At 47.8% G+C, this 14,423-nt stretch overlaps 1 protein-coding gene across 1 annotated transcript in view; it reads right to left on the reverse strand.

Moving 5' to 3' along the window:
* Positions 1-914: 914 nt before the first annotated feature.
* Positions 915-14,423, reverse strand: part of osa (trithorax group protein osa) — a 32,619-nt gene continuing 19,110 nt past the window's right edge. The window contains exons 5-16 of the mRNA XM_070217411.1: positions 13,884-14,040; positions 13,419-13,817; positions 12,173-12,925; positions 11,533-11,717; positions 11,219-11,470; positions 10,021-10,235; positions 9,590-9,819; positions 8,512-8,961; positions 7,617-7,776; positions 7,233-7,431; positions 6,416-6,497; positions 915-6,351 (exon numbers count right to left, since the gene is read on the reverse strand). Coding sequence (XP_070073512.1) covers positions 2,768-6,351; positions 6,416-6,497; positions 7,233-7,431; positions 7,617-7,776; positions 8,512-8,961; positions 9,590-9,819; positions 10,021-10,235; positions 11,219-11,470; positions 11,533-11,717; positions 12,173-12,925; positions 13,419-13,817; positions 13,884-14,040 — 6,666 coding nt within the window. The 3' untranslated portion in view covers positions 915-2,767. The remainder of the gene's footprint in view (positions 6,352-6,415; positions 6,498-7,232; positions 7,432-7,616; positions 7,777-8,511; positions 8,962-9,589; positions 9,820-10,020; positions 10,236-11,218; positions 11,471-11,532; positions 11,718-12,172; positions 12,926-13,418; positions 13,818-13,883; positions 14,041-14,423) is intronic.

Consider the following 14,423-nt stretch of genomic DNA (forward strand, 5'->3'; position numbering starts at 1 on the left):
TAAGTTCTAGTAGTTAAACTGTTTACAACAATTCGGAATATGATTTACTTGAAATATTTCTACAATCGGCAATAACATCTGACATTTTACTTGATCCTTTTCTTCCATTCTTGTAACAATCTCCCCATAAAAAAAGGAGAAAATCTAAAAACGTATGAAACAGTGTGCCATCTTCCAGACACATATCAATGGTTACCACCCGTTACTTTTTACGTCCTTATGGAAAAAATTCTATAAATTCCATCCTTCGAAGTACAATAGTGGTATTTATCTCAAAAATTTGGGAAAATATGTCTCTAGATGCCTGCCAAATATTTTAAGGCACATATTTTCCCTTGTATTTTTTTAAGCCTGTTCGCCGCATCAAGATGGTTGGGAATAGAGGTGAATAAATTACTTCAATGGCTCATAGGCTTTGATTGACTCAAATTATGATGGAACCTTAAATGCAATTATGTAGACGGGCATCTAAGCAATTTTTTGGCATAGGATTTATTATAATTGAGCACAGACCCTCAAAGATATCTTAAATCAAAACATTAAATGTTGTTTTTTTTTTCAAACCGCGATTGCACAAATACCACCCGTTAAACTCGAAAAATAAGTATGCAGTATGTTTATATCCGTCTAAATTAACACAATTTAATGCCCATAGGGCATACTTTTGTTTCGGTTTAATGGCTTCCAATCCTTCCTTGCTTTGGGAGGATGTCAAATGCTGTTCCACGGCATGCTTCCCCTTTTAGGATAATATTAATATACGAATATGGAGTCCGGATCAGCTCCAATCCTGCCGGCAACTAGGTATCCTGTGTATTTTTGGAACTTACGATTCTGTTCCAAAGAAGTTACAATCTGAAACCACATTTCCATTATCCATTCGCGGTAAAGAAACAACAAAGACAAAGGCTGTATTGTATATCATATATGTATGTATATTAATTAAATAATTAAATTAAGTTTGAGGGACATACATTTACATCCTAGCAAATTATAGACTAATAACTACACGTTATATATCGAGATGCTGAGTTATAATATTTGTTTGCAAACAACTACACGAATACACGTATCAACAGCAGCACTTTTCTATAATCCCTCAATGTCTTGTAGTTCCCCTGGATCTAGGCAATCGCCCCGAAATACAGGAGGATTACTAGAGTTAGAATCTGGAGAGACAGACAGTTCATTTTCGTTATCTCTTACGTAGCACGTTAATTATATGTGAGAAAGTTTAGTATACAAATTGGTGCACCCACCCATATATGGTTTTGTTTTTGTTTGTTTATTGGTTTCCTAACGCCAAGCTTTTTGGGTGTGGGTGTGTGTTATTAGTCGTATTTGCGTGCTTCTCTACAGCTTTAGTTCGATTTGCTTCGCTTTGTGTTTTATAGCATTTTACGGTTGTGTTTTGTTGTTTTCTTGGTTTTATTTATTTAATATTTTAAATTAATATTAAGATAAAAACCTAATTATTTATCTTGTCATTTACGCCTTAAGTAAGTACGGTATAAAATAAAATGAAGCAGCAGCACTTCCAGCAAATAATACAGTTAACATAAAATTACAGCATTAGGGTGTTCGGTTTTTTCAATTTTTCATCATCTCTTTTTATATGTTCAGTATGTATGCATATGTTATGTATATTTATATATTTATATCACCTAATTTGATTTTAATTTAAATTGTTTGTTTGCCTTCATTTGTATGCTTGTTTCGCTTAATTTCGTTTCCGAGTTTCGCCTCCGAGTTATGCGATTAAAACTAAGAAATTGGAATTTTTGCAGACCATCCACACAACATACACATAAACATAATACGAAATGCAGTGCTGCCACTTACATGTGCCTTGTAACATTGCGTAAAAAACAGAAAAATACAGTGAAATTTACATAATAGTTAAGTATGTACAAGTTATTTAATCCTCTCCTATCGGTCTGCGGTGCCCTAGTCCACATAAAATCCATTAAACTGCAATACAATAGGTCGTATGTTGGTTGGGTCTCAATATTTTCCGTATGCTCTCTTTTTGCTGTTCAGTTTGTTCAGTTTATGAGTTCCAATGCTGCACATTGCGGTTATATGTAGGTATTTAGTAAGTGGTAGAATTTAAAAACTATTCTCTATATATTTATATATCAATGTCTATATGTACGTGTGTATGCATTCATCCCTTTCACATACACAATTCATTCTCATGTAAGTTAATGTTAATTTATGCATTTATTTATATATATATTTAATATACGATAAACCATAGCGTGCGTATGCATATGTATGTGTTAGTTAATCCTCCTTTCGCGTCCCTTCGATTTTTTATTAAATTTAATACAATAAGTATGCTGTGTGCTTGAATTTTGCTCTTCCCTCCGTTATTTTCCACATCATTAATGTATGTTCGTCTCAATAATAATCCCCGATCGGATAGTATCAGTTTTGCTGTCCTAAACAGTTTTCGTTTTGTATTATCGTAATTTTGCTGCTGCAATTGCTTAATGCTTAGGGTTTAGTGTTATCATATTTACTATTTTTAGATTTGAGTGAAAAAATATACAGTTGTTATTGTATTGACTGTTACAGTGATGGATAGGTGACCCATTCCGCTGCTCCTCTGCTCCTCCTAGGTTCCCGTTTACGTATCCTTGGAGCTTGGCGCCGTTTAAGTAAATTTACATGCCTTCTCCACTTTGACTCAGGGATCAGTTTAGTCCACTGCCCCTCGGGGGGTTCGTGGCCAGTAGTAGGACGCTGGCATCATTGTCGTATACTACGCAACGGCTGTCGTTGTTCCTGCATTGGTTGGCGGCGGTGCCGCTGGCTGAGCCACCGCCGCTCCAGCGGACACATTCGACGACGACGACGGGGGCGGGCCAACGGAAGCCGCTGCTGCCGCCGCCGCTGCAGCTGCTGCTGCTGCCGCTGCACTGGCATTGCTTAGAGCCGCAGCTGCGGCCGCCGCTGCAGCCACCTTGCTCACCTGCTGATCGCTGGTTATTGCAGATGTTGCTCCTGTTGCTCCCGGCACCGTGAACGTGGATTGGCTGCTAATCGCACTGCTGCTGTGGCTGCTGTTGGTGGTGCTGTTGTTCGTCTGGTTGCTGCTGGCCGTGCCGCAGCTGTTGCTGTTGGTGCTGCTGTTGCTCACGTCGTTGAATGTCGCTGCGGGCGGCAGCTGCTGGCTGCTGTTGCTGTTCTCATCGTTTACCACTGCCGACGCAGGCTTCGTTTCAGTGGAACTCGCTTCAGGTGCCGCTGCGGATTCCGCCGGCTTCACTGCCGCAACTTGCTTCTCCGCCGCTCCCGGACGCAGCTGTTGCTGCTGCCGCTGCTGTAGCAGGCGGAACTCCACCGAGTGTATGGGTCCTGTGCCGCGCGACACTTGGTAGAGTACCCGGGAAATAATCAAAGCCACTTGCTGATCCAGAATGTGCGACATTACCAAACCGAGCAGCCGCTGTTCCTGTTGCATGAACAGCGATCGGTTATCCGGATGCTTGGCCAGATGGAGCAGGGTTCCCGCTGCTCGCCGCAGCATATCCAGGCTGGTGCCCATCGAGTCGGGGTTCTCGCGTAGGTAATTGATGCCGTGCTGATTCGCCACGCCCAGCGCCGTTTGCTCGGCCTGTTCGATGAACGCAACCAGATAGGAGATGCACGGCGACTGAAGAGCGACAGTGCGAGCCATTGCGCTGTCGGCGGCGGCCAGGTAGTGCAGCAGATTCACGGAGAACTCGCGCAGCACCTGATCCTCGTTGCGGCACAAATGTCGCGTGAGCACGGCGCACAGCTTCTCGAGTCGCGAGAATGGTGGAGTGGCTATGACAAGGTCCACATTGGCATCCGTTACGCACAGCTTGCAGAGCGCCTCGAGCGCCAGGCGCTGCGGAGAGAGCGCAGTGTTGGGTCCGCACGAGGGGAAGGGATCCTGGCCATGGGCACTCGGACAGACGGCCCAGTGCAGCAGGCCATCAATCAGGGGGCGCGCTATCAGCTCATCGTAGCGCGACAGCTCCAAGTGACCGGCTATGTTGGCCATGGCCACCAGCATATTCTCGCGAATGGTGATCAGGTAGTCCCACCACCATTCTCGCTCCCCCTGCAGCGAGCTGCACGAGTCGCTAAAGTCCGTGTCCTCCTCGCGATCATAGTTCCTTGTCTTCGGCGTGCGACGCAGGTGCTCGTGGTTGAGCAGCAGCAGACGCCCCAGCACCGCCAGGAATCTGGTGGACTTGGCCAGCACCGTTTCGTTGCCGGGCACGAACGTCAGGTTGCGGAAGATGTTGGAAAGGGCGATGCAGCGACGGGCCAACGAGTCTTGACTCTCGTTGACCAAATGCAGGGACGCCTCGTCGCGTGTGTAGCACTCGTCCTCGAAGCTGGAGTCACGCCGCCGCTGCAGCACATGCGCCACGTCTTTGGCTGTCGTCCGCGGATCAAAGACGTCGGAGGAGCAGGGTGCCGCCACGCCATTAGTCAAACGCTGCTGGGGCGCCTCAATGTCCATGTCAACGGGGCGACAATCGCTGTCGGTCGTTCCAGGCTCCTTCTTCACTTCGACGCTTGGCTGGGCAAACTCTTCGAGCTTGGACTTCTTGCCCTCAGCTGGAGGTCCACTGCTGCTGCTGCTGATCAGTCGCCTCTTCTTGTTGAATGCCTCTTCCTCCTGCTTGATTTCCGCCTTTCTGGCCGTGCTCGCCGCCACTTCCGTCCGCGTTTTTCCCCTCTTTTCAGAGCGGACGTAGCGTGCAAATGGAATGTTTACAATCTCAGACTTGAAGACGTCGATGATGCCGTCGAGGGGATCCGGTTCGGTGAACCCATACGTCCAGGCATCGCTGCCCACGGGCTCCAGCTGTTCGTACAGCCGGTTGGTGTCTATGTCCCAGGCCTTCTGGCGCTCGTCCACGAAGATGTCGTGATCGGCGGCCTGGATGCGCACCGGCACACCCTTGCGCGTGACCATCGTGTAGTTGGGCGTAAAGGAGAGCAGCAGCGAGCGCTCCTCGGGATTGGGCTGCACTCGCACCTGTCCCAAATCGATGCCCTCGTCGGCGTCCTCGGAGTCACTGCCTTGATTGCCGTGACTGCCCTTTCCACTGCGATCCATGTTCTCGTAGTGCCGCTTGCGGTTGTAACTGCTAATGCTGCGCACACACCGCGACTGCCGCTGTCGCAGCTTCTCACACATCACAGTGCCGCTGTCCGCATCGTCATCCGCTGCCGCCGCCTCCTCCGCCTGCTCGTTCTCGTTCTCCCGTTCGTCAAACATCTCGGCGAGATTCTTCTGAAAGTGCTCAAGCAGCAGGGTCAGCAGGCCGGGCAGGTTCGAGATGCCAAAGAACTGCACCGTCGAGTCGTCGAACAATAGTACGTTGAGAACATCTAGCGCCCAGGTGCATTCGGTCAGCAGACCCGATCGCATGGCCATAAATATCCGCCATGGATCCACCGGGCACACGTCTGCCTTGGTGAGCCGCTTTCTCCGGTACAAAACCGGTGTGGTGGACTCCACGCTGTCGTGCGGAAAGATCAACTCCTTCTTCACCAGCTGGGCTCCGCCGCCGGGCATTCCAGGCGGTCCGTATCCACCGCCGCCTGGTGCAGTCTGATTGGGCGGCATCTGGTGCGGATGCGGGTGCTGTGGATGCTGATGAGGATGATGCGGTGGAGGCTGCTGCTGCAGTGGCTGTTGCTGCATCTGCACCTGGCCCGGCATCGGTGGTTGCTTCTGTGCCTGCATCATGCCGCTGGGAGGCACCTGGCCCACTTGCTGACCCACGACGCCCTGCGATGGTGGCGGTGCCATGGCGTACGGTGGCTTAACCATTCCTCCGGGTCCCACTTGCGGCAATCCGGGTGATGGAACGCCGCCATGGGAGGCCTGTTGCGGCGGTGCCTGTTGAACACCGCCCGGTTGTTGCGATTGCTGCTGCTGTGGCGGCATTCCGGGCATTCTTTGTTGCTGACCTGGTCCGGAGGGCGGACGCAATGGTGAGCCGGGTGGCGCTATGCCGCCTGGCTGCGCCGCTTGTCCGCCGGCGTTCATCTGTGCCCACTGTGGCGGCGCCTGAGGCGGCTGCTGTCCCGGCGGACCGGCCACCTGCTGATACGGCGGCTGCTGCTGTTGCTGTTGCGGCTGCTGCTGCTGCTGGGGTGGCGGCGGAGGACCCTGCTGCGGCGGGTACCGGTGCTGATCCCACTGGGCCACTCCAGCCGGCTGCTGGATGGGCGGTCCATGTGGTGCGCCTGGCGGAGGCGCCGCACCGCGTGGCGGAGCACCTCCCCAGCTTTGCGGAGCAGGCGAATTGGGGTATTGTGGCCGATATTGCTGTGTACCGCCTTGCCAAGCACCTGGTTTAAAAAGAGATTATTATTATTAACCTTCTAAACGCACAATGGTTATTGTAAGACTCACCATAAAGTTGAGGCCTAGCATTGTAGCCTGGATAGGGCTGCGAGTCTTTGATGAAATCGGGATGCCTTCGTGGCTGTGGACTCTGCAAAAAATATAACACATTTAGCGTTGGTAATATTCAACCAATCTGAAGATCCTCCTGTTGTTAAGAATTCGCGGGTTGAAAGAATTAATATAAAATCTATAAAAGATCTTAAATTAATAGATTTGTTCAAAAACCGCGAATTCTTAGGATTAAGAGGATATATTTGCGTGAATCATTCATAAATTAACTAAAGAAACCTATAGAGTATATTACTATCGATTTTTCAAATACCGCGAATTCTTAGGAACACGAGAATTTATTTGTGTGGATCATACATAACTTAAATAAAAAACCAAATGATATATTCTTAATTGATTTTTCAAAATCCGCGAATTCTTTAGAGCAAGAGAATATCTGTAATATTTGAAAAACACAAGAATTCGCATGGGCGGAAGAAGTGAAAACAAATGTCGATATATCGTATCCTTTAATTTTAAATATTATACACAAATAACTATATTGAGCTTAAGAATTCGCGACGGGTCGTTAAGCTGTGAAAATTATGATCATCCTCTTATTTAAAAATCAATTTTTTTCTTTGGGTAACCTTAAATCCGAACTGATCTACTTGAACCCCATTTGACTTGGGTCGTTATGGTTTGGGTTTGGGTAAAAATTGACTCATTTTCCCAAATACAATTTAAGGTTTGGAAAACAAGTCAGGTTACTTGTGCAGGGCTCTAATTCAAACGAAGCAAATGATTAGCTCTTAAGTATGGGCGTTTGACTCACTTGATCTGGTGGTGGTTGATAGTAGTCCTGCTGAGTGGGCCTGCCCGTGGGATAGGCGCTACTGGGCGGTGCTCCTGGAGCTCCGCCTGCCGGGGGTCCACCTGCAACCGTCTGCGCCGGCGGCTGAGGACCACCTGGCGGAGGTTGGCTGTAAGGTCGGCTGCCGTAGGGACCGTACTGATTGGCACCGGTTGGAGGACTGTAAAAGAGTTTGAAGAACAAAACAAAAACCAAAGTTAGCAAAGCTTCTCAGTAATAAATCACAGCTTGCAAGCTCAGTCCAGTGAGTTTTTATCGGGCAGCTACAGTACAGAGGATGGTGAGTAGGGGTCTGGATGTGTTGTGTGTGAGGGGTCTGATGTGGGTTAATTGGGGTGCACTCACGCTTCCCCCTCCGGTCCGTAGGGAGGGTACATGTTTCGGTTCTGCGGCGGATATTGTCCTGGACCCTGTCCGAATGGCTGGCCGGGTGGCCCCGTGGCGTTGTACTGATCGCTCGAGCCGTACTGCCCGTATGCCCCGGGCTGTGATGGATAAGGTGAGCCTGCAAGAATTATTCATAAGCATAGCGATAAGAACGATGAGAATTGCTTGCGTAACAGAAATATGGAAACGATTACGAAACGACGGGCTTTAAGATTCGAAATATCCGTCTGAAACTAAAAATTGCTAAAGTCAAATGCATACAAATATAGAAATACTCAGTTTAAAGCTCAAGTAAAGTAATTTTAAGGAAATGCATATTCGAAATGCGCATTTGACAATTTTGGAATAACATAAATAATCAAAAATATCGTGGTTTAGTATATAAAATAAATAAAAAAAGTAAAAATAAATGAAAAAAGAGCTTGCGTAACAGAAATATAAAAACGATTACGAAACGACGAGCTTTTAGATTTGAAATATTCGTCTGAAACTAAAAATTGCTAAAGTAAAATGCATACAAATATAAAAATACTCAATTTAAAGCTCAAGTAAAGTAATTTAATTTAATTTAATTTAAAATAAAAAATAAAAATAAAAAAAAAACTGAAAAGAGAGCTTAAAATTAAAAAGACATTATAATATAGTAATAGCTTAGATTAAAAGTGTTAAATGCAGTACACCAGCCATGCAATCATTACAATCATTAAACTATTTAGAAACACAGTCAATAGCCAAGCTTAATCTTAATACTAAAGCAACATAAAGACAAACGAAAAACGATGGCACATGAAGGAAAGAATGTGAAAATAGGATAAAAAAAGAGATGAGGGAGCAAAATAAAACATGAGTATACCTGGCGTTCTAGACACAGGCGTTGGGTAGCCGGAGCCACCCGGCGGATAAGGTGCTCCGGCGGCTGGGCGCACATGCTGCTGAGGCGACGGCGGCACCTGGCCACCTGGCCCATGCTGCTGTGGTGCTGGTGGTGGTGGTCCACCGCCCACTGGTGGCGGTGGTGGCTGCTGCCCCTGCTGCTGTTGCTGCTGTGGCGGCGGTGGCCCCGGCAGCCCAGGATGCTGATGCTGAGGATGCTGCTGCTGCTGCTGTTGGCCGGCCGCCTGTTGGGCTGCGGTGTGCGGTGAATGTGGGGGCGGTGGATGTGGTTGCGGACCACCGCCCACAGCAGCAACAGCTCCAGCTCCAGCAGCACCGGGACCAGCACCTGGACCTGGGCCAGGACCAGGATCCTCGAAGGGATTGCTCACGCTTATATTATCGCCGGCGGCAACAGCGGCGGCGGCGCCTGAGGGGCGGCAAGCGGCGATTTGGATGATTTTTGGTTTGGATGAATCGAAATGAATGAGTCAATGAATCACACAAATGAATTGTTTGGTTGTTTGTTGTTTTGGTGGTGGTGGTGGTGGTGGAGATACATGGAAGCATCGTTGTTGTGATGGTGGTTGGTGGTTGGTTGTGGAGTTATTTATTTTAGTAGTGCGCCCACACAAACGTTACAAAAACATAAAAATGAATAAACAAAATACACACATCAAATTAATAATTAATAATTATTGATCAACGTAATCATTTAAAAGTCGTATACTTAAATACACGTATATATATGTACAGAAAGTTGGCGAAATAGGTTCGAGAAGAAGCATATCATCTATCCGTTAACAATTTAGCAATCATCAAAAACAAAGATACCAAAACATAAAATGGTTACCACAAAATCAAAATTTAGTATTATGTATCAGAGTGGCAAGATCAGTTTTAACTTTTATAACATTATTGCAAATCGCCCAGCTCTGCTTTTATCATATTTAGCGAGCTGTTAAGCGATTTGTACAATGTTGTAATAAAATGTTATGATCTCAAGCCACAATATGAATAATTTACTTATTTAAGAAGAGGTTTTGAGTGGTTCTTACCGGGATGAGGAGTCTGCGGGTTGTTCTGGGATGGCGGACGCTGCATTTGGCCAGCGGCCGCATAATCCGGCTGCGGCCCGCTGGCTCCCGGATATGGACTGCCACCCGGATAGCCGGGATAGCCGTCGATCGCCGCGTTTGGAGCGGAGCCAGGCGGGGCCGGGAACGAGTCCTGAGAGTTCGAGGAGCCTGTGGAGTTCGTGGTACCAGCATCCAAATGTCCACCACCGATTGGTTGTAAATGGTTTGCAAGTTGTTTTTTTTCGTTGTTGGTTTTGAGATGTGGCGATTGGGCGAGGAAAAAGTGGTGAAAAAAGTTGTCCACGAGAAAACGGGGAGGGCAAAATCAAACGAACCGAAAAAAAACGAAACAAAAATTTAAATTAAGCATCGGGTGTTCAAGCAAATGGTTTAGGGCTAAACACTTACCTGGCGAAGGAACCGACGCCGCCTTGGCCGTCTTCTTCTTGCTGCCCGCCTCCACTTGTTGGATTATCGGCAGGGGATCGATGTCACCGCGGTCAAAGTGGCACTCGAAGGTCAGTAGGTTCTTGGTGTAGTGCTTTCGCAGCGTGTATGCCGCACTGCTACTCGCCCCGATGCCCAAAAGTCCGGCAATGTCCTTCCAGGTCTTGCTCTTGGTCACCTGATGGAATGAGAGAATCGCAGTGATTTTAATCAAGAGCCAATGTGGCGACTCCAAAGTTCATGACGCAAGTCTCGATCGAAAAAGAGGAGAATCAAAAGGTTGCGAGCACAAACAGTATTTGTGTGGATGCATTTAGCAAGTGGTAGGATCGCTAGCATTCTAAGGGAAACTAAAAACTACTTAAACAACTTGGAAAAATTAGGATGGGATGGGGGAACTACTGAAGGTTAAGGAGTAGCACACAATTAAAACCAATCAATGAAATAAAAAATATGAATTTTGATTCATTATCATTTTGACTCAAAATTAGACTTTTTTTCTTTAAAAATGTTGATGGAAATGATAAATTAATAAAAAAAAAAAACAAACAACAAGCTGAGTAAAATGAAATAATCAGAGTGCCTCTAAAAGTGGATGCTTTCGACGAACTTGAAAGTTCAGGCTTTGGCTACTAATACTCTCTACTAATATGAAAACCGAAAAAGAAATTGCAATTGCAAAGAAATAGGGTAAACCCTTAATGGAAATGGATAAATTATTAGAGATCATGCCTAATAGATATTAAATATTTCAGATCAAAATAGTTAAAGGTAAGACCAAGTTGTGCTTGGATTCGGCTTAGAGCATGCAAGTCTAGGGGAAAACCAAGGCTGTACAACAATCGCTTTGGCTTTTTCCTATGGAAAGCTTGCCCCTATACTCAGGATGCAGCTACAATTTTGACACATGGATCGGAGGCTGATGCTGGGGCAAAAGGTTGGTACATAAGTAGCTGGGTGGCTTGACTTTAGTTTCTTGTTTACTGTAGCCGAATCACAATATATGTGGATATTTTTGATATTTTGATTTGGATTTGGTTTGGTTTTTGGTTCGTGTTAACTACGTTGGTGGTGTTTTGGTTTGGTTTGGTTGATTTGGTTTTGCTAGTAGTAAATCTAAAAAGAAGTTAGTAAAAGGAGTTACTACGGCACCTTGCATACCTCGACGAATCCGCCACGTTCTTTTACATAAATATATAACCTATATAAATCGAGTGGCTGTTTTGAGATGGTGGGGCAGGCGGTGATCGGAGTGCGCCGCTCCTCCATGAACGCCCGCAGCTTGTCCAGCCAGCCGCGTCGGTCCGGGTTGTCGTCCATCTCGTACAGCTTGCACAGCGAGTCCGACTTCTTGGTCGTGGTGATGGTGCTGCGGAATGGTTCCTGCGGCACCGGAACATGGTTGAACACCTGCTGTAAGGGAAAATTAAAACATTCAAGAAATTTCTTTAGTTTCATGAGCAAGATCTTCTTACCGGGCTACCAGCCGGGCGTGGCCAATTGGGTGGCGAACTCATGTCGTACTCCTCGCCGGGGCCACCGCCGCCTGGGTGCATCACAACCGGATGGGGCGACGTGCTCGGCGGGGCTAAGTGACTTTGGCTATAGGGATCATTCTTGCGCGACTTTGGTGTGGTGCATTGTGGGTCTTCGCCAGATGCTGCAAAAAAAAAGGAATAAAATAAGTTGAAAATCTCTGAAAGGCGTACCGGTGCTGCCATCACTCAGCTCAAAAAACAGGACAGATCGGGAACAACGGGAAAAAAAGACAACAAAATTTTTTCTTAAAATGAAAAGTCAAATTTTTTTTTAGCAAAAAATCTAATTTTTTGACTTTGGCAGGTCGGAAAAAAAGTCTGGAATTCAAAAACTATTAAAATAATATGAAAAAGGATTGTATTAATTACTCTAACCAGTTTTAAAAGAAAAAATCGAAAAATTATTTGATTTTTTGTTGATAAAAACCCAACCAAAACCAAGGACTAGCAAAACTAACATTAAAAACCTTGTTTTCGAAAAAAGGACAGATTTTCGGAAAGCCGTTAAAAAAGGACAAATCTGTCCGGAAAAAGGACAAAATGGCAGCACTGCGGCGTACATCCCCGTTCTACTCACCCGCTGATGCATTCGAGAGCGTGCTCTGCTGACTGACTTCGTCCATGGGCGTTCCATCCGGTCCGGTGGTGACCACAGCAGTGACCGCATGCATTCCACCGGCACCCGTTGGTCCCGAGGAGCTGATCCCGTTGTCCTGCGATATATGCTCGGGCCCACCACTTTCCGGTGGTCCCACGCCGCCGACGACCTGTCCCTGCTGCCCCTGCGGCTGGCCGCCCTGGAGCATCTGCGACTGCGGCGGTGTGCTAGTGGGCGGACCCATATTGGTGGGTCCGTGCGGAGGTCCCATGTGGTGGGGTGGCCCCATCGGCATGCCGGGATGCATTCCGGTCGGCCCATTGCCGTAGCCCTGTGGCCCCTGCGGCGGTGTCGGACTTCCCCCGTAGCCACCCTTGTGCTGTAAATGCTGCTTCAGATAGTTCAAGGGTCGCGGCGATCCACTGCCACCCTGAGGCGGAGGTGGTCCGCCCACTACCGGTGGTGGCGGTGTGCCCTTGCCCTGCACATGATTGCCCACCATCGCACCGCCGGGAGCTCCGCCCGGTCCGGCTTGCTGCGGCGAAGGCGGAACCCACTGATACGGCGGATATTGGCCAGTGTGGTTCGGCATGGCTCGACCCGGATAGCCGCCTGCCTGGGCCCCCGAGGGCATGCTGTTGGCACCACCGGCTCCTGCTTGGCTTGTGGGCGGCGGCGGTGGTCCGGTGGCATAGGCGCCAGGCGGATACTGCGGGCGCGGCGGGTAGTTGCCTGGAAATGAGCCAACGATTAGTAATGATGTAAAGTTGGGGATGCTTTTAGAAGGAGGCTAAACCTCACAAGAAAGAAAGCTAAAGTCCGGTACTACGAATATCAGATACCCGTCACTCTAAAAATTTTAATCGCGAATAACTTTTTAACAAATGGTCCGATTTGAAAAATTTTTTCAACATTTCGATAGGTTTTGATAAACACAATAAAGCTGCATTTTCACTTTCACCGAAATCTTCAAAAATGTGGGCGCCAGACACATTTTAAAACTTGCGCTGCGTAGGAAGCCAAAGAATATGTGTGGGTAATCCCAACTATCTAGCTTTTGTAGTTTCCGAGATCTTAGTGTTCATACGGACAGACGGACATGGCTAGATCGACTCGGCTAGTGATCCTGATCAAGAATATATATACCTTTTACTTTACGAGTAACGGGTATAAAGAGTGCCTTAGTTTAAGCTAATTCCAAGCAATGAAAGCATACGAATCTCACCTGGTGGATATTGCTGTGGCTGCTGCGGCGGATATCCCTGGGCACCAGGACTCTGGCCCGGTCCGCCCATCTTGTAGCCGCCGTGCATGTGTGGAGGCATCGGGTATCCACCTCCCGCCGCCCCCTGCGGTGGTGGTGGGGGCGTGGCCATGTTGTTGATACCCTGATTTGGCGGCGGTGCCGGTGGCGGTGTCTGCTGCGGCGAATTGCTCGCCGACGAGGCCGAATTCGATGCTTGTTGCTGCTGAGATTGCTGCTGCTGCTGCTGGGGCGGACCTCCCGGCATTCCCGGATGCGGCGGCATCGGCGGTGGGCCACCCGCTCCAACAGGCGGCTGTTGCATAGGTCCGCCGCTGCTCGACTGGTTGCTCGCGGGACGCGAAATTGGATGGTTTTGAGCTGAGAGGGGAAAAGGGATTATGATTATTAGGCTCCTTTAAATGGTGAATGAAATGAAATACTTACCGACTGCCGGGGACATGGAACGCGAACCGGAGGAGCCGGTGGGCGAGGGTGTGGGTCGCATCACCTGTTGGGGATTGGGGGTTCCAGGCGGACCGGAGCCCATGCCACTGTGCGCCCCGCCGCTGGAGCTGTCGTTGCTGTTCTGTCCAATTAGCTCCTGGAAAGGTGAAAGAAAACCGGAACGAGTTCCGCTATTAATGTGCATTCAATCAAGTGCAATGGCACCAAATGCCGGCCGGCAGGTGGCATTTTTTGTAGTATTTATTTATTTAAATGAAAGTGATAGCAACTATGAATTAGCCAAGCGGCAACCGCAATTAAGCAACTTCCAACGCGCACACACACAAATGTAAAACGCGAGCATATGACTGAGATTGAGTTTTTGAAGTGGTGGTCGTGTAGACCACCGTAAACATATTCATGGCAATCAGATGTTTTGGGTGGGTGTTTGGACCCATTCCGCGATGTCAAATGCTGTTGCCAAAAGATCCCGAATGGTTTGGGGGAAAGCACGGGACATCACACGTCTCCTGCCCCTCG

This window comes from Drosophila takahashii, chromosome 3R (genome assembly GCF_030179915.1).
Source record: "Drosophila takahashii strain IR98-3 E-12201 chromosome 3R, DtakHiC1v2, whole genome shotgun sequence".
In the NCBI taxonomy this organism is placed as follows: domain Eukaryota; kingdom Metazoa; phylum Arthropoda; class Insecta; order Diptera; family Drosophilidae; genus Drosophila; species Drosophila takahashii.